The sequence below is a fragment of the Sciurus carolinensis genome, chromosome 9 (genome assembly GCF_902686445.1).
Source record: "Sciurus carolinensis chromosome 9, mSciCar1.2, whole genome shotgun sequence".
Taxonomy (NCBI): Eukaryota; Metazoa; Chordata; class Mammalia; order Rodentia; family Sciuridae; genus Sciurus; species Sciurus carolinensis.
In genome coordinates this window covers 91,840,525-91,865,933 of record NC_062221.1, presented here as the reverse complement: position 1 = coordinate 91,865,933, position 25,409 = coordinate 91,840,525, and the positions used below count along the sequence as shown (strand labels likewise).

The 25,409-nt window shown below is 36.5% G+C and overlaps 1 protein-coding gene across 1 annotated transcript in view; it reads right to left on the bottom strand.

The window, feature by feature from the left end:
* The window catches only part of Impg2 (interphotoreceptor matrix proteoglycan 2), an 85,363-nt gene that overhangs the window by 12,574 nt on the left and 47,380 nt on the right, over window positions 1–25,409 (bottom strand). The window contains exons 10-14 of the mRNA XM_047564789.1: window positions 19,823–20,067; window positions 16,499–16,584; window positions 10,140–10,443; window positions 7,778–9,039; window positions 6,962–7,181 (exon numbers count right to left, since the gene is read on the bottom strand). Of these exons, the coding sequence (XP_047420745.1) occupies window positions 6,962–7,181; window positions 7,778–9,039; window positions 10,140–10,443; window positions 16,499–16,584; window positions 19,823–20,067 (2,117 nt within the window). The remainder of the gene's footprint in view (window positions 1–6,961; window positions 7,182–7,777; window positions 9,040–10,139; window positions 10,444–16,498; window positions 16,585–19,822; window positions 20,068–25,409) is intronic.

Sequence of the window (25,409 nt, the reverse complement as noted above, 5' to 3'; positions counted from 1 at the left end):
ATTCCCACTGACATCTGACCAATATGAGAAAACAAGGGAAGAAAGTGTCCCAAACAAACCTAGATACTACATCAATAAAACCCAATGACAGCACAGCAGAAGAAATGTCAGAAAGGGAGTTCAGAATGTACATAATTAAAACAATCAAAGAAGCAAATGAGGAGATGAAAGAGCAAATGCAGGCATTGAAGGAGGAGATGAAAGAGCAAATGCAGGCATTAAATGATCGCACCAATCAACAGTTAAAAGACCAAATATGGGAAGCAAGAGATCATTTCAATAAAGAGTTAGAGATACTGAAAAAAAAACTGAAAAAAAAAAACAAACTGAAATACTTGAAATGAAGGAAACAATAAACCAAGTTAAAAACTCCATAAAAAGCATAACCAATAGGGTAGAACACCTGGAAGACAGAACCTCAGACATTGGAGACAAAATATTTAATCTTGAAAACAAAGTTGGCCAAACAGAGAAGATGGTAAGAAATCATGAACAGAATCTACAAGAATTATGGGATATCATGAAAAGGCCAAATTTGAGAATTATTGGGATTGAGGAAGGCTTAGAGAAACAAACGAAAGGATTGAACAATCTATTCAATGAAATAATAACAGAAAATTTCCCAAATCTGAAGAATGAAATGGAAAACCAAGTACAAGAGGCTTATAGAACTCCAAACATACAAAATTACAACAGACCCACACCAAGGCACATTATTATGAAGATACCTAACATACAAAATAAAGACAGAATTTTAAAGGCCGTGAGAGAAAAGAATCAAATTACATTCAGAGGGAAACCAATAAGAATATCAGCAGATTTTTCAATCCAGACCCTAAAAGCTAGAAGGGCCTGGAACAACATTTACCAAGCCCTGAAAGAAAATGGATGCCAACCAAGAATCTTATACCCAGCAAAACTTACCTTCAAATTTGACGATGAAATAAGATCCTTCCATGATAAACAAAAGCTAAAGGAATTTACAAAAAAGAAAGCCAGCATTACAGAACATTCTCAGAAAAATATTCCATGAGGAAGAGATGAAAAACAATGATGCAAATCAGCAACAGGAGGCGCTAGCCTAAAGGAATAGCCAAATAAAGGAGAAACCAAATCATGTCAAAAAACAAATATGAGTCAAATGACTGGGAATACAAATCATATCACAATAATAACCCTGAATGTTAATGGCCTGAACTCATCAATCAAAAGACATAGACTGGCAGATTGGATTAAAAAGAAAAATCCAACAATATGCTGCCTGCAAGAGACTCATAGAAAGAGATACCCATAGACTAAAGGTGAAAGGATGGGGAAAAACATACCATGCACACGGACACAGCAAAAAAGCTGGAGTATCCATCCTCATTTCAGATAATGTGGACTTCAAACCAAAACTAGTCAGAAGGGATAAAGAAGGACATTACATGCTGCTTAAGGGAAGCATAAATCAGCAAGACATAACAATCATAAATATCTATGCCCCGAACATTGGCTCATCCACGTGCATCAAACAAATCCTTCTCAATTCCAGAAATCAAATAGACCACAACACAATAATACTAGGCGATTTTAACACACCTCTCTCACCACTGGATAGATCGTCCAAACAAAAATTGAATAAAGAAATCATAGATCTCAATAACACAATCAACAATTTAGACTTAACCGACATATATAGAATATACCATCCAACAAAGAACGAATACACTTTCTTCTCAGCAGCACATGGATCCTTCTCTAAAATAGACCATATTTTATGCCACAAAGCTACTGTTAGCAAATACAAGAAGATAGAGATACTACCTTGTACTCTATCAGATCATAATGGATTGAAATTAGAAATAAATGACAGAATAAAAAACAGAAACTTCTCCAATACATGGAGATTAAATCATACCCTATTATATGATGAATGGATAACAGAAGACATCAGGAGGGAAATAAAAAAATTCTTAGAAGTAAACGAGAACAAAGACACATCATATCAAAATCTCTGGGACACTATGAAAGCAGTACTTAGAGGAAGATTTATTTCATGGGGCACATTCAAAAAAAGAAGTAGAAATCAACAAATAAACGACTTAACACTACAGCTCAAAGCGCTAGAAAAAGAAGAGCAGACCAATACCAAAAGTAGTAGAAGACAGGAAATAGTTAAAATCAGAGCCGAAATCAACGAAACTGAAACAAAAGAAACAATTGGAAAAATTAACAAAATAAACAGTTGGTTCTTTGAAAAAATAAACAAAATTGATAAACCCTTAGCCACACTAACAAAGAAAAAGAGGGAGAAAACTCAAATTACTAAAATTCAGAATGAACAAGGAAACATCACAACAGACACGAGTGAAATACAAAACATAATTAGAAGCTATTTTGAAAATCTATACTCCAACAAAACAGAAAACCTCGAAGACATCAACAAATTTCTAGAGACATATGAATTACCTAAACTGAACGAGGAGGACATACACAACTTAAATAAACCAATTTCAAGCAATGAAATAGAAGAAGTCATCAAAAGTCTACCAACAAAGAAAAGTCCGGGACCAGATGGGTTCTCAGCCGAATTCTAAAAAACCTTTAAAGAAGAGCTCATTCCAATACTCCTCAAACTATTCCATGAAATAGAAGAGGAGGGAACCCTCCCAAACTCGTTCTATGAAGCCAATATTACCCGGATACCTAAACCAGACAGAGACGCATCGAGGAAAGAAAATTTCAGACCAATATCCTTAATGAACATCGACGCAAAAATTCTCAACAAAATTTTAGCAAATCGCATACAAATATATATTAAAAAGATAGTGCACCACGATCAAGTGGGTTTTAATCAACAAATGGGCTAAGGAAATGAACAGACACTTCACAGAAGAAGATGTACAAGTAATCACCAGATATATGAAAAAATGTTCAACATCCCTAGTAATAAGGGAAATGCAAATCAAAACTACCCTAAGATTTCATCTCACCCCAATTAGAATGGCGATTATCAAGAATACAAGCAACAATAGGTGTTGGCGAGGATGTGGTGAAAAAGGAACACTCATACATTGCTGGTGGGGTTGCAAATTAGTGCAACCACTCTGGAAAGCAGTGTGGAGATTCCTCAGAAAGCTTGGAATGGAAACACCATTTGACCCAGCTATCCCACTCCTTGGCCTATACCCAAAGGACTTAAAAGCAGCATACTACAGAGATACAGCCACATCAATGTTCATTGCTGCTCAATTCACCATAGCCAGATTGTGGAACCAACCTAGATGCCCTTCAGTTGATGAATGGATAAAGAAACTGTGGCATATATATACAATGGAATATTACTCCGCAATGAAGAATGATAAAATTATGGCATTTGTAGGCAAATGGTCGAAATTGGAGAATATCATGCTAAGTGAGATAAGCCAATCTCAAAAAACTAAAGGACGAATGATCTCGTTGATAAGCGGATGAGGACATATAATGGGGGGTGGGACGGGCTAGCATTAGGTTTAGGGTTAGGTTTAGAGTTAGGCTAAGGAGAGCAGTAAGAATGAAGGAAAGAAGGACTGTGTAGAGGGAAAAGAGGGGTGGGAGGGGTGGGAGGGGTGGGAGGGGTGGGGGGGAGGGGAAAAATATAATAAACATCATTACCCTATGTAAACGTAAAAAAAAATAAATAAATAAATAAAAAAAAAAAAAAGTGGGTTTTATCCCAGGGATGCAAGGTTGGTTCAACATTCGGAAATCAATAAATGTCATTCACCATATCAACAGACTTAAAGTTAAGAATCACATGATTATTTCAATAGATGCAGAAAAAGCATTCAATAAAATATAGCACCCCTTCATGCTCAAAACACTAGAAAAAATTGGGGTAATGGGAACATTCCTTAACATTATAAAGGCCATCTACCATCTACGCTAAGCCCATGGCCAATATTATTCTAAATGGTGAAAAACTGAAAGCGTTCCACCTAAAAACTGGAACAAGGCAGGGATGCCCTCTTTCACCACTTCTATTCAACATCGTTCTTGAGACTCTAGCCAGAGCAATTAGACAAACCAAAGAAATTAAAGGGATACAAATTGGAAAAGAAGAACTCAAACTATCCCTGTTCGCTGACGACATGATTATATATTTAGAGGAACCTGGAAATTCCACCAGAAAACTTTTAGAACTCATAAGTGAATTCAGTAATGTAGCAGGTTACAAGATCAATGCTCATAAATCCAATGCATTTTTATACATAAGTGATGAATCTTCAGAAAGAGAAATTAGGAAAACTACTCCATTCACAATAGCATCGAAAAAAATAAAATACTTGGGAATCAATCTCACAAAAGAGGTGAAAGACCTCTACAATGAGAACTACAGAACACTAAAGAAAAAAATTAAAGAAAACCTTAGAAGATGGAAAGATCTCCCATGTTCCTGGATAGGCAGAATTAATATTGTCAAAATGGCCATACTACCTAAAGTGCTATACAGATTCAATGCAATTCCAATTAAAATCCCAATGATGTACCTTGCAGAAATAGAGCAAGCAATTATGAAATTCATCTGGAAGAATAAAAAACCTAGAATAGCTAAAGCAATCCTCAGTAGCAAGAACGAAGCAGGGGGTATTGCAATACCAGATCTTCAACTCTACTACAAAGCAATAGTAACAAAAACGGCATGGTATTGGTACCAAAATAGAAAGGTGGATCAATGGTACAGAACAGAGGACACGGACACAAACCCAAATAAATACAATTTTCTCATACTAGACAAAGGGTCCAAAAATATGCAATGGAGAAAAGATAGCCTCTTCAACAAATGGTGCTGGGAAAACTGGAAAACCATATGCAACAGAATGAAATTAAACCCCTATCTCTCACCCTACACAAAACTCAACTCAAAATGGATCAAGACCTCGGAATCAGACCAGAGACCCTGCATCTTATAGAAGAAAAAGTAGGTCCAAATCTTCAACTTGTTGGCTTAGGATCAGACTTCCTTAACAGGACTCCCAAAGCACAAGAAATAAAGGCAAGAATCAACAACTGGGATAGATTCAAACTAAAAAGCTTTCTCTCAGCAAAGGAAACTATCAGCAATGCGAAGAAAGAGCCTACAGAATGGGAGAAAATCTTTGCCAATCATACTTCAGATAGAGCGCTAATATCCAGAATCTATAAAGAACTCAAAAAACTCTACACCAAGAAGACAAATAATCCAATCAACAAATGGGCTAAGGAAATGAACAGACACTTCACAGAAGAAGATGTACAAGCAATCAACAGATATATGAAAAAATATTCAACATCCCTAGTAATAAGGGAAATGCAAATCAAAACTACCCTAAGATTTCATCTCACCCCAATGAGAATGGCGATTATCAAGAATACAAGCAACAATAGGTGTTGGTGAGGATGTGGTGAAAAAGGAACACTCATACATTGCTGGTGGGGTTGCAAATTAGTGCAGCCACTCTGGAAAGCAGTGTGGAGATTCCTCAGAAAGCTTGGAATGGAAACGCCATTTGACCCAGCTATCCCACTCCTTGGCCTAAACCCAAAGGACTTAAAATCAGCATACTACAGAGATACAGCCACATCAATGTTCATTGCTGCTCAATTCACAACAGCCAGACTGTGGAACCAACCTAGATGCCCATCAGTTGATGAATGGATAAAGAAACTGTGGCATATATATACAATGGAATATTACTCCGCAATGAAGAATGATAAAATTATGGCGTTTGCAGGCAAATGGATGAAATTGGAGAATATCATGCTAAGTGAGATAAGTCAATCTCAAAAAACTAAAGGGACGAATAATCTCGCTGATAAGCGGATGAGGACATATATTGGGGGGTGGGAAGGGTTAGCATTAGGTTTAGGGTTAGGTTTAGGGTTAGGGATAAGGAGTGTGGTAAGAATGAAGGAAAGAAGGACTGTACAGAGGGAAAAGAGGGGTGGGAGGGGTGGGGGGGAGGGAAAAAAAATAATGAATCAAACATCATTGCCCTATGTAAACGTATGATTACACAAATGGTATGCCTTGACTCCATGTACAAATAGAGAAACAACATGTATCCCATTTGTATACAATAATAATAAAAAAAAAAAGAGAAATAGGATCCAAACGAGGGATAATGGTTATTCAGACAGAGTAGCAGCAGTGGAGATAGAAAAATTTGGATTTGGGATATATTTAGAATTTAGAAACAATATAAATCTGATGATTGAGTAAAAGTTGTGGGGGTGGGGTGAACACTATAATATCAGGAGTGACGTTCTAGGTTTCCAGCTTTGGTAGCTGAGTAGATAATATTCTGACCAGTCCAGTCTTTTTTTTTTTTTTTGTGGTGCTGGGGATCAAACCCAGGGCCTTGTGCTTGTGAGGCAAGCACTATACCAACTGAGCTATATCCCCAGCCCATAAATCTAATTATTGATATGAAGAAGTTAAGAGAAGGAGTAGATTTAGCTAGAGAGTAGAGAGATACAGAAAATAAGAGCTCACTCTTAAATATCTTAAGTTTGATGCACATAGAATATATTAAATACATTCAAGTGCAGTTTGTCAACTAAGTAGTTAGATAATGATTCTGGAGCTCAAAAGGGAAGGTTGCTCTTTATATTAAAATGCAGAGAATAAATGACATGTCCATAAAACACAACAATGGGAATGAATATTATATATCTATATCTATATCTATATATCCAAATTGGCAGTTGGATTAGGGGTGCTTGGCAACATAAAGATACAGGAAGAGCAGGTCCCCAATGGATAAATCAAAGAGAAACCCAGGCAGAGTCGTAGAAAAGGGAGGGAGGTGAACCAGTAAAGATAACATGTATGAAAAATGAATGCTGATGTCCTTGGAAGAATAGTATTCTTTTTTTCCCTTTGATCCAGTGAAAAAGAAAACACAAGAATAATCACTGTATTCCACTAAGAAACCCCCATGGTGGGCACTATCATTACCTGATTCCACATCAAGGGAATATTTGTCAATAGCCAAGTTCATGGTGTGGTAGGCAGTGGTACAGAAGTCTTCGAGAATCATGTACACTGCATTGTTGACGTTAGGAGGAACAGAATCAGCAAACTTCATTCGGCTGTTCACCACAATACTGCCATTTCTGAAGTTCAGAATTTCTAAATTCTGGAACCCTGTGAGATTTGACTGGAGGTAGGGAACCAACTATAATACATGAAAAATGATAAATTTATTAAAATAGTTTTGCATTTTTAAAAATACATAACAAAAGACAAAAAACAACAAAGATGAGCCCCTGTCCCTCTTTTCCTGGTTGTATTCTATCTACATTTGAACTATTAATTAACAAAGCTGTAAGTTAGAAATTATTTGAGAGTATAAATTAAGAATGTCATGAGATTTTCATAATGATATTTAGGAACACTACAGAACTCATAAATAGCCTTAGACACCCAAGAAGTTTATTTCCTTTATTTCACTAAAGTTGGGAATAGATGCCCACAAAACATTGGTCTCACAATAAGTTTGAGATTGTTTTTTCTCATGTTATTTCAGGCTCAGAATTCATGGAATATAATCTTTAGTATCTAAACTATCTAGCCTATCACATCACTCTCATGGCACTTTGTACTTTCCCTTTCTTGAATGCATCTACTATCAACCCAAGGCCATGATGCTATCTGTGGATGATGAAAAAATGAACGCACACAGCAGATCCTGGGCTCAGACTTGGGGTGCCAGGGGTTGGAGGGAGTCAACATGATTATTCACTAATGCCCATGTTTCACGTTTGAGCTTACCAATTCTAAGAATCTTTGCTCCAGGGCTTTATACTCCAAAGAGTTTTTATTGAATAGATCCTCTGAAAACATCATATTAGTCACTCGGAGGCTGAAGAAAACCACCAAAGCTCCTGCAGTTGGGGTGTGACTCAAGTCACCTTCTTTTGTAGGCTGAGCCACAATAGCCATCTCTGTGGGGTGAACATTTGCAGACATTTCCACATAACCACTGACCTTGCCATTTTGCTCTTGGATTAGCTCAGGCTGATAGTAATCTGTGCCTACCCGGTCCAGTTCTAATGAAATATCCTGTACGCCCATAATTACTTCATCCTCCAGCAGGGTGGAGCTTGTGGTTGGAGGCAATTTAGTAGACTGTGTCATGGAAGCTTTCAACCAGAATGTGTCAGGACTCTGTGGGGTACTTGCCAGTGTGTCTCTGGACAATTTTTCTAGAGAAGAAGTTCTTGCCCAAGCTATATCTGATTCTGGCAATATGGTCCACACAGGCTGTATATCTGGTTTTACCACTGAACTCTTGCTGTCAAACTGCTCAGGACTAGATGAATCTATAGTTTGTTCTGTATTATCTTTTAGGAAGGCGCTCATGTGATCAGTAGAAGCAGAAATTTCTACAGATGCCAGTAAAAGAGGTGCTTTTGTAACTGAATTATAATCCATGTCAGGTACCTCTGATGTGTGACTGGAAAAATGAGATGCAGATTGAGTTGCAGACTCTGTAAAGATAGGCACAGTAGGTCTACCAAGGGGCTCTTCCTCTGCAAAGTTTGGGGAGCTATCCTCAGGCCAATGCTTTGAATGCTCAATAATCTGGTGTGTGAAATCCATTTTGTCATCCAGAACTAGTTTCTCGTCTATACCTTCAGTTGGCAAAAGTGAATTTTCATCTTCAAGCCATGACCTGGACAGTGATTCAGTATTCTCCAATAAAGTGTCACTCCATGGCCAAGTAATCACATTCACCCTTTGCCCAGACCCTGAACCTAATCCACTCTCAAATATGAACTCTTTTTCCATGGATATATCTGAAAATGAAGTGCTCACTTCTAATTGATCTTTGACTTCAGAAACCAAGGAGTCCAAGCCAAAAGGTGTTTCTTTAGCAAGATCTAACTTAATAGAAGGTGTCAGATAAGGTGAGGATACACCAGAATCTTCTATGGATGATATTGTTTCTTTTGGCACAGGTTGAATGAAGGAACTTGAAGGCAATGGATCAATAGAAAGAGTATCTTCTGAATCTTCAACATTGGCTAATCCTAAAAATAAAGTTTTCCACTCATTAATCTACAAAGTTGCAAAAATATATTCATAGTTCTCTTCTATTTTTTCTAGTTAAGTTAGCAGGGACCATTGCTGACTTTTAAGTCTCACAAACAAGAAGGTACGGTAATGTGTTTGTAATGTGGGGCAATCACTCATGAATATATCCTGTTTCTCTGAGGATAAAACTTTGACTATTGAAATAATTAATCTTCAAACACTTGACTTTTTTCTCACTAAAATAATGAACTGCTAGTAGGCATATTTACAACAAAAACTAAATTCTCTGGGAATTTAGAGAGAAATTTTACTGGAAATTGGGTATCTCTTTGAATTCATATTTTCTCTATTATATTTACTGTCCATCAACCTTTAGATTCACTGTATTCAAAATCTTGAACTCATTATTTATCTTTGTTCACAAACCTTTTTCACAAGTAGATACCAACCCTAAGCAACATTGATTTTTCCTTTTCTCCACAACATCCAGATCATTCTAACTTCTTTTCATCTTCTCTAATATTGTTTTATAATCTATAGACTTGAACCCCATATTAATCCTATTAGAAGCTACCAGAACAATCTTCTTTGATGCTTTTTTTTTAACCACTTTAATATTCGAGCAAGCAAAGTAATTATTTAATAGTTTTGGTAAGAGTAATTTAAATTATATAGTTTTATATATAATTTACATAGTTTTCAATATGACCTTTAACATATCTACTAAGTGATTTCTATCCTACCTCTTCAAGTTCATTTTTTATTACTTATGGATATGGACTCCCATTTAAACAATTAAATCTGTTACCTCTCTAACACAGGTTTCCTAAGACATTTTCTCCTATATGAATAATACTATGCTTTTCTTTTCACCATAGTCTCTTCCTTTCTTCAAAACCCTTGCCATTTGACACATAAAGAAGCATGAAGAAGCAGGAGGTACTGAAGGAATGAAGTTGACAAAATTATTTTGTGTGCATGTATGAATATATAAAACAAATTCCACTAATATGTGTAATTACAAGCACCAATACAAATTTTCAAAAATAGATAAAAATTTTTTAAAAAAGCATGAAAAGTGATTAAAGTTCCTTACCATCTTCTAATAAGTGGGATCCAGATGTCCTCTCCTCAGAAACCACAGGCAAGCCAGTCTGAAGCATTGCTGGGGTGATGGAATGAAGAGTCAAGTTGTTAACCTCTAACACCTCTGGGGAAGAACTGAGGACTGCCTTCGAGGGAACGGCTAATTTAGGTGTAGACACTAAATCACCCAAAGGACCTTCTGACCAGAGTTCCCTTTCAATGGCTGAGGAAGGACCAGAACTGAAATCAAGTGGTGAATTATTGATGATGGTGGATTCATCTGCTGAGGGCCATTCAGCTTGAAGGGTATTATCCTGGGGGAAGAAAAAGGCTAAATCATATCATACATAAAACACACATAAAAATAATTTTAAATACCACCAATCTATCCATATTCTTGAATTTTCTAGGAGCAAGGAGGCAGTATAATATTAAAGGGGAGAGAGATAAAGTTTCCAGAATCAAACATCTATAATCAAATCCCAATTTGGTCACTTACTGGTTGGAAAATCTAAAAAAAAAACTATGTAACCCCTCAAAACTCACCTGTAAAAAGGGCACAGATGAGATCATCTATTTAAAAGAACTTAAATAGTGCATTTGTAGAAGAAAATACTTTTTATATTTTGCTGTAGATGGTTCATTTCCCACCATGTTTTTAGTTTAAATGTCTTTAATACACAGAAACTATTAATCTGTAATTTGTCAGCAAAGACCTAAGCTCATTGCTCACAGTGGGAAGGAACAATTAGCAATTTCATTCATTATTCTGAAAGATACTTAAGGTCCTCTATTTGATCAGAAAAATTACCACAGCAAAGTAGGGTCTATTTCAAATAAACAACCATGCTGTGAAATGGCATCACAACTACAAAATAGTAATTTTTTACCAATGTGGAATTGATTTCATCTTAAACTTAGCTTCCAGACTAGAAGTAGGGCTGGGGAGATAGCTTAGTTGGTAGAGTGCTTGCCTCACAAGCACAAGGCCCTGGGTTCAATCCCCAGCACTGCAAAAAAAAAAAAAAAAAAAAAAAAAAAAAATAGAAGTAAACAGAAATGCAACTCTTGACCATTGTAAATACTTAATCTTATGAAGAGTAGTCGATGTTAAAGTAAAATGACCATGGCATTTGTGGAAATTGATATATTTTAATTATTTTAATCTATGTTGGCATTAACACTGGAGTCTAATGTTGAAGTAAACAAACTGTATTAGAGAGAAGTATGCTACACATAAAGAAACAGGAAGCTGAAAGCCACCCTCAAATGACTAAATGCAACTGCAATTGAGTTACAAAGATTGATTTTGGGATGATAAAGTCCCCCTTGAGGAATCCTCCATCCGAAGTGAATCTGAGGATAGTAAGACTTGGTTCCTGAGTCAGGTCAATAGATAGGATCTAATCCAGGAGTGTTATGGTTTAGATGTAAGGTGTCCCCCAAAAGTCACATGTGAGACAATGGAAGAGGTTTGGAAGATAAATGATTGGGTTATAGCCTTTAACCTACTTAGAGAACTAATCCCCTGATAGGGATTAACTAAGTGGTAACTGAAGTGGTAGGTTGTGACTGGAGGAGGTGGAAATTGGGGCATGGTTTTGAGGTACATATTTTGTACCTGGTAAGTGGAGTCTCTCCCTGCTTCCTGATAATTATATGAGCTGCTCCCCTCTGCCACACTCTTCTACCATGATGTCCTGTCTCACCTTGAGCCTTAAGAAATGGAGCCTACTGTCTATGGATTGAGACCTCTAAAACTATGACCCCCCCCAAATAAACATTTCTTCCTCTACAGTTGTTCTGGTTAGGTCCTTTTAGTCACAGAAGCAAAAAAGCTGACTAAAACAAGAAGAAAGCTTCCAGCATTTACCTAGTAAATTTTAGTATCTTAAGAGTAGAGTATGTAATCATCTGAAGCAGAGTTTACCTTACATAACTACACACAGTAGAGGCACCTTGCAGATCACTGGCCTGGGTGTAGTGCTCCTACATAACTTAGCACCAAATAGACACACAAAGTTGCCTCATATTTCTGTCTATCAGATCTAAGTTATTCTGTGTCCTTAAGAATATTCCTGATGGACAGAGTAGGAGTTCAATTCCAGATAAATAAGAAGACAAATTGAAGTTCAGAATGTGAGAGGGGAAAAAATTAAGTGAAAATACCAACTTGTCTTTTCCAAAGGCTCAGGTGTTTTACAGGTCATTCTATGGGTTATAAAAATCTTATGTGGGAAGAAGGATTGAGCATGCACATGTGTGAGCATAACAAAGGTTAATCAAATTTTAGAATTAGAAAGACTCTTAAGAATCATATAATCCTCTCATTCCTATTTAAGATAGGAATTCTCATTCTTTATTTAAGATAAAGAACTGAGGTGCATGTGGGTGAAATGCCTAACACTGCAAAACCTGAAAAAAATAATTCAGAACTAGGAGCTGAGCATCTGGATTTTCCTGTCTCAGTATTTTCCCCACTACCACAGGCTATTCATTCAGAGGTCTCTATGAGTGCATATATCCAGATGGTGAGAGGATTCCTGAAGGAGAAACCAGAACAGACTTGGCTGTCCATGCATATTGGCTTAGCATTTCCCAGACCCAGGCAAACACAGAGGTAGAGGAGACAGAGAGGCCATTTTCTAATATTTAAATGTCTGCTTTATGGAATAGGTTGGTAATTTTTATATAAAGAGAATTTCCTTTTTTCTTTTCCTACCCCCATTTTTTTCTATGTTCAAAAATTTTATATATATATATATATATATATATATGCATATATATATAATATATGTGTGTGTGCACGTGCACGCGCGTGCACACACACACACACACACACACACACACACACAAAGAAAGCCATTTGCACACAAAAAGAAAGCCATTTGCTCAATACCAAGTTTTGTTCTTCAAAAAAACAGTTAGGTTGAAGATGATGATGCCACATCAGGGAATTCCCTTTTGTCCTCTTAGTTTTCTAAAACTATCTCTAGAGATGTGTCAAAGTTACTCATGCTCCCAGCAGAATCAGGCATATTTACATTCTTAGAAATTCCGAACATGCTTTAAAAAATATTCCAAATGAAATGGCATAAGTCATTCAGCCCATGCTTTAGGAATTAAGTTTTATGAGACAGGGCCTGATGCTTATTAGGGAAGTCAGCTAAATTCTTGATAAAAAAAGAAGTCCTCAAAGCAGAGTACCTTAGCATATCTAAGTGAATGGGCCATGTCCACTTGACAGCTATGGAAACTTGGGCAAGGCTCCGATCCTTCTTATATGTAATATTATTTTTACAAAAATAAAAATAAAAATAAATACCTTTTAATTTCATAGAAATTAAAAGTAGAACAATATACAATATCTTTAATAAGAGTCAGTTATTAACAGGCAACATGAAGTATAAAAGTAAACAATATGACTTTTCAAATAAGGAAGGAAGAGCATCTATTCCAAATAAATACTCCTTTAAAGAACTGCATGGGGGCTGGGGCTGTAGCTCAGTGGCAGAGCACTTGCCTAGCACATGTGAGGCACTGTGTTTGGTCCTTAGCACCACATAAAAATAAACAAACAAAAAAGGCATGCTGTCCATCTACAACTACAAATTTAAAAAAAAACCTGCATGGTAATGAAGCTTTCTTATACATTTTCAAAGGTGAATTTTATACATGCCAGGAATAGTACTTCATTTATTTTTAAATTGATAGACATCCCCATAGTAACAAATTCAATTTATGAATTCTTTTTTAAATTCAATGTAGTATACTGACAAGTTTAATATTATATTGGCCAGTTTTACTTCTGCTCATGCCAGCTAAAAAGCTTGCTACTACTACAGAAAGCATACTGTACAACAAATGAGGATTTTCAAAGTGGGATGCCAGAAAATTGTCAAATTCAATCATGCAATAATCCCTAACTCTAAAATAATTCTTTAAAAAATCTAGTTTAGTTGAAAAAAAAGCTCACTTCTATAATACAGTAAAATCTTGCTAAAATAAGAGGGAAGGAAGAAAAGAAGGAAGAAGGGAGGGAAGAAGGAAAGAAGGAAGGAAGGAAGGAAGGAAGGAAGGAAGGAAGGAAGGAAGGAAGGAAGGAAGGAAGGAAGGGAGGGAGGGAGGGAGGGAGGGAAGGAGGATAGACAGACCAGAAACTTCTAATTCATTATTGTTTATATTTTATTATCACTCATTAACATTCCAATGACAAATTCTGCATGTTCTCCCTTATATGTGGAAGCTAAACAAGTTGATCTCACAGATACAAAGTAGAATAGTAGTTACCAGAGGCTGGGAAAGGTAGGAGGGTTGGGTAGTCAGGGAGAGAGAGGTTGATTAACAGGTACCAAATTAAAGTTAGTTAAATAAAAGGGAAATATCTAGTGTTCTGTAGCAGTAGGGTGACAACAGTTAACAATAATTTATGGTTAAATAATTAATTTATAAAATAAATAATTTATGGTCAAAACAGCTAGAAGAGAGATTTGAATATTTTCAACACAAAGTAATGGAAAAATTTGAGGTGATGGTATAATTGCCCCCATTTGATCACATTGCATACATATATAAAAATATCACACTGTACCCCATAAACATGCAAAATTATTACATATCAATTAAAATTTTTTTAATATTCCAATGTCTCCTAAACTTGTTAATGAGTGCTCTGCAGTTATCACTGTTCATAAAGGTAAGGATTTAGCTTAAATGCAAAGGGAACCTCAGCAACATAAATGATCAATAAGTTCAGCTAATCACTGCTGGCCATCATTAAAGTGGCAGCCAGGATCAAACTCTAGCTATTTCTGACACAAGAGAATGTGAACTTCATAACATCGAATCTTCCTGGTTTTCAAAAGAAGCTGGAAATCTGCATTTTCATATAGAAATCTAATTTTTAGGTGCTGGCTTATTTTTAAAACTTCATTGCAAAATGTATGTCTACAACAGGATGCAGCCAGCTGGTCTCCAGTTAACAACTTCTGCCTGCTATAGAAATCCCTGTCTTTACACTATGATTGTAAAATATCATCACACACCTGTGGTTACAGAAGTCCCAGGGTGAATGTGATTAGAAGGAGCGAAGACAAGTGGTTACCTCAACTCTCCCTGCCACTGCACCCTGGATGGACACCCAGGACAGCATCCTCATCAACTTGTTTGTTTAGAAGTCTGTCTACTACCAGACTGGAAACTTCTGGGAAGCAGGGCCACACCTGGTTCATCTAAGTTTCCCCAGCACTTGGAACATTAAAAGTACAAAATAAATATATTTGAATGAATGAATAAACAGACACCAAATGAATGTCCACTCTGATGTCAATATGCCCCTATCCTTTTTTTTCTCCAATACGGGTCTCTGTGAAAAAGTAGTTTGCAGAGACTCCACATTTCAAAATTAAGTTGTTCTATTGCTGGGTAGAAGAATTGGCTGCATAAATCAAGGGTTAAATTAATTGGGGACAGACTTTCCAAATTTCCATTGCAACTTAATGCCAAGAAACAAGTATATCCTACAGCTGACAAGAGACAAAAAGAAGTCTTAAGAGAATAGAAAGAGTGGGGAGCATAGATGAGGAGTTCCCCTCTGGTATCTGTGACTATAACAGATCCCTGAACTTGTTATAGACAGGTAAGGTTCTGCCATTGTGACTGCATTTTCAATGTTTTAACTGTACTTAAGGGTGTTATTTTCTTTTCTACTGGATGCCTCCCTATAAGGGAAGTGGAAAGTAGAGATGTAGAGATGGAAGAGGAGTTCCTGATGGAGTTGGTAGAAAGAACAGAAAGGAAAATTCATCCCATGCTGTTTATGTGCAAATGGAAATGTTTTCAATCCAGTTGAAAAGGAGGCCTGATTTAGAGTCCCTGTCATTTGTCAATTAATTGATATTTTCACTCTTCCTTCTCTCCCTTCCACATACTCACTATTGTATATGCTTTGGTGTCCAAGCTTTCACAATAGAATCCTTGAAATTAAAGTCAATACTCTGAACCTGGACATCAATTTACAGTCTTATCTATAAAAAACTATTTCTGAATAACTTAAAAAACAACTCACTGGACATGTATAGCTTAATTATCACCAAACAAGTATGAACCATAAATAATAACTTTTCTACCATGTGTGGAGTTTGGCAATGCAGACTTCATTTTACTACTGCGGAAGGCTTAAATTTTCTGAACCAACACTTGGTACCCAAGAGCTGACAACTACGAGTAATGTTCCAGGGATGATGCAAGAGAATATTTGCAATGAGAACAGCAAAGCTCATCGGGAAGCTCATGATGCCAAAGTAAACGGGTGAAAATACCAAAGAGAAAACTGTAAGGGCCTGGTCTAGGCAAGACATAGAAACATACCAGAAGAGATGGAGGTGTTCCCTGAAGACTTGAACTTTGGGTGTCCCAAACTAGGTCTTCAGTTTGGGGAAGCAAAACTCCTCTCACTAAGGAAAGAACAATAATAAAGAGCATTTAGTTGAGACACTATTTTATTTGATTGAGGTGCAGCAACAACTAAAAACCAAGTTCTTCCTCTTTATAGTTGAGATTTTAGTAGAACAGAAGTGGCAAACTCACAAAATGTTTGCAAAATTGTTTAGGTATTTTACTTTTTAGCACAATCTATCTGAATTATAAGAATCTAACATAAAACAAAGATCATTTTTCCCATTATTACATTTAGGACACTCCTGTATTATTTCCTCTTCTTTCTCATGACAGCTTTCACTCTTTCCAGATTCCTAAGAAACAGTTATTTTCAAGTTGATTTTTTTTTTTCGTTTTAAGAAAGCTAAACTGAAATCTTGATTCATTTGAACAATGCAAGAATGGTAGAAAAGTATGCAAAATTATTCCCTTTTTGCCTGAAAGCAACTTTGAAAAATGGGCTACAAAACCAAAAGCGATTATTATATAATAATAATAAAGGGCAATAAAGAAAAGAGTAGATTTTATAATTTATTTCAACAAAGATTTACTGAATCCTTGCTAGTTACAGACTCTGCCAAAGTTAAAGCTATAAATATTAATAAAACTGACTTTCTCTTCTGGAATTACTGTCAGAGAGATAAATACAAATTGGAAATTGTAAAGTAATGTGAGGGGCATATATAAAAAATGTATGAGAATATGGACAAAGAAAAATTATTGGGTTTTTTTGTTGTTGTTTTTGTTTTTTTGTTTTTTTGTTTGTTTGTTTGTTTTTTGTCTGAAGGAGAGTAGGAATCGATAAAAAAAAAAGAGGGGGATTGCAAGGAGGATGCTTTGGTGTATCCTGATAAAACAGGAGCAGGATTTCTTTATTCACCTGTTCCCACTGGCCTGTCATACAGGGATAAAGCAGAAGACAAAACCCTTGGTTTTGGTTTAAGTATTTTCCAAAATTCTTTTCAAATGTATATATCATTTTTTCATCTTCTCTAGAAAAAAAAGAACAATGATAATCACATTCAAATTACCTAGAGAGAGTTATAGAACTCTGAAGTAGGTATGACAATAGAAATGTATTCTAAGAACAAAATTCTGAATAATTAAAACCTATATCTAATGAAAGACCAAGGCAATCGAATAAGTTGGTACTGAGTATCTTAAACTTCTGTTGAACTTGCTTCCAATTCTAAGAGAGCCGATGACTCTTTTTAGGATACCTTTTAGGAGGTAGCTTTACTTCCAGACTCCACATAAAAGGAAGATCTTGCAATTGTTTGTGGATTTAGCTTCCTAAACAATCTCACTTTGCCTATTACATGCATTAATCCTCACGGCATGCTCCTATCATCTTGGTTGCTGACCTTGGTATTTGCATTATCTGTTCAATCCCCCAATGTCTTCACTTCATAACTGTATCTTTTCTCTGTTTCAATCCCATATCCAAATCTCTGGAGTCTTCTGCCCATGTGCTATCCCCTGGGTTAGTCCCCAGTTTCAGTTTATAAGCTTCTTTTCTATTGGCTATTTTATATGGCCCAAGTATTCCAACAAGATTCAACAAAGAAAAAGGAGTTTATGAGGAAGTGAACCCAGGGTGCCCATCCTGCTCCAAAATACAAATACTCTCTAATGCTTTAGAACAGATAACTCTATGACACTAACACCCACTGAAGAGAACGCTTTCTCCATCTTAAAGTCCTAAGTCTTTCATACAAAGGAATTCTTCAGCACAGTGCCAAATTAAAGAAACTTTAGTCTGGCAGCCAAAATAGTTGTAGAGCAACATAAAGTTTTAGTCTAGTCTAATAACTTTTTAAAAAATTGTACTTGGGTACTAAGAGATCACATCACACAGCAAATCTCTCTCTCTTTCTCTCTCTCTCTCTCTCTCCCTCTCTCTCTCTCTCTCTCTCTCTTTCTTTCTCTCTCTCTCTCTCTCTCTCACACACACACACACACACACATACACACACACACCCTACACACACATTGTAATTTGGATCTGGAATGTCCCCCAAAGGCTCATGTGATGAAGGATTGGTTGCCCAATGCAGCAATGTTCAGAGGTGGAGCTTTTGGGAAGTGGTTGGATCATGAGGAATCTGACCTCATCAGTAGATTAAATCATTACTGACTGGACAATTGGGAAGTGGTCAGAACTGTAGGAAGTGGAGCCATGTTGGAGGAAGAAAGGCCCTGGGGGCATTCCCTGAAAGGGTATCTCTTGTCCCCAGATTTATCTTCTCTTTCTCTGCTTCCCAGGCACCAGGAGGTAAGCAGCTCCATACCACAACACCTTCTGTGCCATGATGCTCTGCCTTACCACAGACCTAAAAGCAATGGAGCTGGCTGACCATGGATTGAAACCTCTGAAATAGTGAGCCAAAATAAATCTTATCTCCTTTAAGTTGTTTTTCTCAGGTAAGCTTAGAAAGCTTACTAACAAAGCAACACAAAGCTTACTAATACAATATACAAATACATATATGTAAGTGTATACCACACACACTACTACTACTACTACTACTTACTACTACTACCACCTGGAAAGAAAAGATTTTTCTTTCTCTCTAAATAACAGGACATGTATCCCTGATGAGTTAAGATATTGAGAACTAGCAGCCCAATGCTAAGCAAGCTATAGTCCCAGGTCACCTGGGCCACTTTTAGTCCCCAAATCCTGAATGGCCACCCTCTCCTTGATGATCCTGGATCCACCTGCTCATTATGGATCAGAACCAGCCCTCCACAGCCATCTGGATTCAAACATAGTATTGAATTCTCTGGGATTCTGCCCAGGATCCAGCTCTTCTTTGACCATGATCTCCCAACAGCTATCCTGAGCTGCTCCTTCTTTTCTACTTTCTGGTTTTTAAGCTTTAAACAGCTGACTTTCCTCTGGAGAGTTCATCCATGGTTACCTTTAACTCTACAGCCTGTTTCAATTCATAATTCCAAGTACTACTTTCCTTTTTTAATTTTAAATACTTTGCTCCCATTTGTCCAAACTATTTCTAAATGTCATGTTATTCTCCACTTTCCCCATTTTGTGACCCTCCTGTCTACAAATATTCTCCCCAAATCCTAATTAATCTATCCAAAATAGCAGCATGACCAAAGCTCCATGTGTATCAGGATGGCTCCTGTCTTACATAGTCTAGGAAGGCTGAGAACCACATATAACTAAGGAAACTAGTTTTCCCCAGAGCAAACTAAAACTATACAAGGACTTCATGATGGATATGAACTCACCATCGATAAGTTGAAGAGAATCAGGATCTGGATTCAAGGAGGAATTCCCCAGCAAAAAATTCTGGTGCAGAGTCTCAGCAATATAATCTCTGAAATTACTAATTGTATAAACAGCAGTGGGCTTATCATTCAGTTCCACAAGGCCATGGTTTTCCACCTTGTTGGAGTGGAGGCTGATTAGGTCCCAGGTGGTATTGCTGATGGCCTCACCATTGAAGGTAACTGCGTAATGAACATCTATACCACTATGGGTCAAAAGAGAACAGATTAGGTCAGCTAAGGAAGGATGAAGAAAGGAGCACTGAATTCATAGAGAACAAACATTAGTCCTAAAAGGGGATCTCAAAGATATGGATCCCATCGACACCCTGCAGATGCTGGGCAACACCTTGCCATCCGTTCCTTTCCAAAGTGTGAACATCATAGCTCTAAGAACAGGGCAAGAGTTCTGATGAAGCCCCACAGTCAGCTCTGAAGAATTACCTGAACCTCTTTATCCCCTAATTCTTATCCTTTCTCTCCTCCTTCAAAGCCAACTCCTTTCTCTTCCCTACCAGCCTTTCTTCCTTCTTTCCCTATTAGCATTTCTCCTTCCTGATTTGAAAAAAAGTCTTTCTAACTCCTCTCAACCATAGTAAATGTTATATATTTTTATTACTGTTATTGGAAAATTATGTACTGAACCATAGTTAACTATTGTGGAGGAAAAAGTTTAAACCTTTAAATTAAAAATTATAACTTGGCAGGAAAGATAACTCCAAAGTTTATGACTTCGCTACCCTTCATAACATTAAACAGCTTTGTATCTAACTTACAAATCCTTTCCCAACTAACAATATAAGTTTCTACTTTTCAAATTATCTAGAACTTTTCTTTTTCTTTTGCTGACTCTCATTAATTAGTTAAATAAAACCTTAATAAGTGCTAAAAATCAACATTGGGAATTAGGCTTTCTTACTCTCCACCTTTCCATAAGTAAAGAAAATAAAAGAGAGTTAAACATATGTAATTAAGTAGGAGTTAACATGTTATTTGACATTTTCTTAAATAGTCATTTAGAGAAATAACACAGAGTTCAAAATTTTAAAGCAAATATTCTTAACTCTTTCTCAGATTTCTCTAACTAAAATTGAGCATTTTATAAAACTTATAATGTGGCAGGCATTTTACATTATTATTTTCATAATAACCTGAAGAAAAAGGCTTTGTCTTCAGAACACTGTTGAAGAAATTGAGCTTTAAAGAAGTTAAAAGACTTTTTAAAGTTCATCATAAAGATGTGGTAGAGTCAGGGTTTAAACACAGATCTGTCTGACTCCAATCCCTGCATTCTGAATTATTATGCTACACTCTCAGTATCTTTAATAAAACTATTATCAGAAAAAGTCATTATGAAGACAGCTCTGTGCTAGTCACCACTGTGCCAAACTGTCTCTGCACACAGCCATCAGAGACAGTAGCCTGCAAGCCACACTAAGATCCCTCCAGAGGAAAGGAGACCAGTACCTTCCAGAGGTAAATCACGCCAGACAAATGTGCAATGAAGCCATTTGCTACTTCAGACATTTCATGGCAGCGAAATGACTCTCAAATCAAAGCATACAAATAAACTAAATGTATTTTTCTCTTAACTTATTTATATATTCATATATATCCTTGATTATAGCCTTCATTGTTTTGTAAAAAGATTTTGTAAAAAGATTTTGTTACAGTGACTATAAAGGGGCCCCTTTGAAATTAAAAGCCACAAATTGTTGGTTTTTTTTCATCCCCCATTTCCTGGTAACCTGAATTTTTTCCATCCCAGCTTCCTGAGAATGGAAACTGAGAAGCTGCCCCACTGACCCTGGAGGGAGCCAAAAAAACTGGAATTATAACCTATCTCTGGCTAGCACAGTCTAGTTAAATCTTCATATGTATACTTTCCAAATTTTGTTCCTATAAATTGTAACCTCTTTGTAGAAAAGGAAAAGACAGCTAAGTTTTAGTCAAACTGTGACTGAATTCAGTTTTCTTTTTTATGTCTTCTTCTCTATTTCTGATGTGGGCAGGCAACCAAATCCAGTTAGTTGAGACTCTAGCAGTCTCTGGCCTGGGCCTCAGAAACATGACTACCTTTCTCTTCTTGAGATTCTACCCTCAATATTCAGTTCAGTACTGGCAGTGAGAGATACCAGGATCTACTCGATGAACAGAAATCTATACCTGTCTGAATAAAAAAGAACACTTCAGATTATTCAAATTATTTACATATCTAGAGAAAAAGTATCTATAGAATGAGGGTGATATCACAGAGACTAGGAAAAAAAAGAATTGGTGAATAATTTATGGTACTATTTAGTGTAAAGTTTCTGAACAGAGTATTGGGGCTTTCATGTAAGATATAACTCTAGATTGTAGACAGGTAACAACAAACTCTCGTGGCTTGAGGATACTGGTCTTTAGGATTGTCCAATTCCCTCTTCCTGATTTCAAGTTTGCAAGATAAACTTTTAATTGTAACTCCTTACAAATTTTTCTGTTGGGAGAGAATGCATGAACCAGTCAGTGCTATAACTGGACAGTTGGCAAATGCACACCTCTTTTTAGATAGCTCAACGGGCATCCTAGAGAATTCACAGTCTTTTATGGCTTGGGAAGCATGAATTGGTCTTAAGAGACTTTTCCTTCCTGAGAGCACTGGTTGATTTTGGACTTGTCATTGCATGGTGCCAATGACACTCTGGACTATAGGAGCTGCTATGAGGATGAAGGTGACACCCTATCTGCTATACCAACTGTCAGACCTTTCTGATGTACTTGTCCCTGTTACATAGAAAGATTTTTTTAAAGTAAGTAAATTAGTTAGTTAGTTAGTTAGTTTTAATCAGAGAGAACTGCTGAGTTTTTTCAATTCTATTTTCCTTCCAGATTTGAAAATCTGTCTCTTCTATAGAGGTGATGTAGCTGAGTACTCTTAACACTGAGTACTGAGTGCTCTAGGTGGTTTAAAAAAAAAAAAATCTGTTTTGCATCTAGAATTCCCCTTAATCCTTTTAGCAATTACAGTCTTTTAATTTTGCACATCAAAATATGTTGATTCATGAGTAATTTCTAATCTTTCTTTAAAAGGAAAGACTTACAGTAAAATATGTTAAAATAACCAAATGATTGTTCCAAGGTTGAATCAAATGGTATGAGAGACACCTACTGGTCAGAACTTACCACACCATACTCCCCATTGCTTTTTTTTTTTTTTTAAGTTATAATTTTGTAACAACTCAAACAAATAAATCATTAGACAAAAATATCCAAGTTGATCAGCAAATATATCAGACAAAAGAATACCTTCTGAAATTATTATACAATTTCATAGCTTCTGATTGTATAAAAATTGACAAAAATGTTTGAAAATTACCTGCTGATGATTCCTGATTATCTTACTATGCTTCATTAAAAGAACTGTCATTTCTACAATAGTGTTTACTATGTGATTTGTTTACATACAGTATAAGATTTAATCTTTATGATAAAATTTATTTTTCTAATGACAGATATTTATCATTATCTCTATTTTATAAATAATGAAACTAAGACCAAGACCAAACATGTTAATGATTTACACATTTATACCTTAGTATTATAAGTCACATTTTGGTAAAATGCCTTACCATCTAATTTCCTTTTTCAGAATGCATTTTGATTCATTGTATACAAATAGGGTACAACTTTTCATTTCTCTGGATGTACAAAATGTAGAGTCACAGCATTCATGTAATCTTACATGTACACAGGGTAATGATGTCTGTCACATTCCACCATCTTTCCTTCCCCTCGCCCCCGCCCCTCCCCCCATTTCCCTCTACACAATCCAACATTCCTCCATTCTTCACTTATACCACCCCCTCACCCCCGCCACCTCCCCCTGCCCCCAAAGTTATATATCAGCATAAGCCTTTGTTATTCTGATATACAGGATGACCACTGGTGCCACACATTGCTCTGTCTCTGGATCTCTGCATGTCCGGTTTCCTTGCCATGCTCTCCCATCCCATATATCTTTCACATACACATGTACACACATACACACACCCTTTCTCACCTGGGTATTTCTTTTTTGCCTCAGTTTAGATATCATCTCCCTGGGAAACCTCTTTCTAACACTGAAGATATTAGTCTGTGATCCTGTTCTATCTTCCCCATCCACTATATAGGTACAATGTTTATTTATCTCTGTGTCCCAAACATCTAGAACAATGACTGGTTCAATAAATACTTTTGAAAAGTAACCAAAAAAAAAAAAATGGTGAATTTTTTTCACTGGGGCAGGTACATAATACAACTGAATTTGTGCCACTTAAATAGCATTATGAAATATTTCCAAATTAATCTGAAGCATTTTTCACTCTCTACATATAAGAAGAACAATTTCTCACCCTACAGAGCATGGATATTACCTTCATACATGTGTACCTTATTAGTAGTCATTTTAGCGCCATCTTTTTTTTGTGTATGTGTGTGGTGTTGGGGATTGAACTCAGGGCCTTGTGCATGCAAGGCAGGCACTCTACCAATTGAGCTATATCCCCAGCCCCCTAGAGACATCATTTTAGGGCCATAACCCAACTCTGTGAGGATGTACATCTTCTCTCCAAGCTCAGTAGGACAGACCATACCACCATAACCAAAAAGTAGACTATCTCCTTGGGATGTGTGCATGACCTATTTAACTTATTTGTAGTGTTAACGTAATTCAAAGACAGGAAGCAGTGTTGAAAGAAAGGAGAAAAAGGGAGGAAGAGAGAAAAAAAAGGAAGAAGAGGGGGAAAGGGAGAACAGAGATGAAGGGGGGAAAGGCTATGTCAGTTAGTGCTTTAATTGGTTCCTGGGTTATGCAGAGCATCAGACAAGGAGAGCCGAGAATTTTATGGAGGCCTACCATGCGCTTTATGTGGATTTTAAATATTACAAGGAGGAGGTAAAAAAAAATGTTCCTGAATGAAGAAATCTATTCAAATCAGGCAGTTTAGCTTAGATTACTAATCTTATTCTTTGCTGGCAAAATATTATTTGCATTCAATGTTTTCATTGGACACCTCAAAATAACATTTCTATTATGATCACCTTGTCTATTAAGGATGAATTCATTAAAGAAGATAAAATGAAGCCAGGTGTAGTGGCACATGTAATTCCCGTGACTCAAAGTAAAAGAAAATAAAATAAAAAGGCTGGGGATGTAGCTCAGTGGGAAAGTGACCCTGGATTAAATCTTCAGTGCAAAAAAAAAAAAAAAAAAAAAGATAAAATAACTCAGAGAGGTGCTGTAATTTATTATCATGTTTTTGTCCTAGAAAGAGAACTCCGAGAAATATTTGAGGTACCAAAAAACCATGTATTCTTACCTAAGGCCAAGAACTTCACTGTGACCCAAAACAGGCTGAGTTCTGGCCCACTAATAGGGTACAAAGATGGCTCAGGATGAAGGACAGATTAAAAGAAAGCTAAGAGGACAAGGAAGTCCACACAAGTAGAATACATAGTGGCAGGTAAAACTCTATCTGACTGAAGAAAGCTGTGCTGGCTCTCTGCACTCAGTAATTCCGAGTTA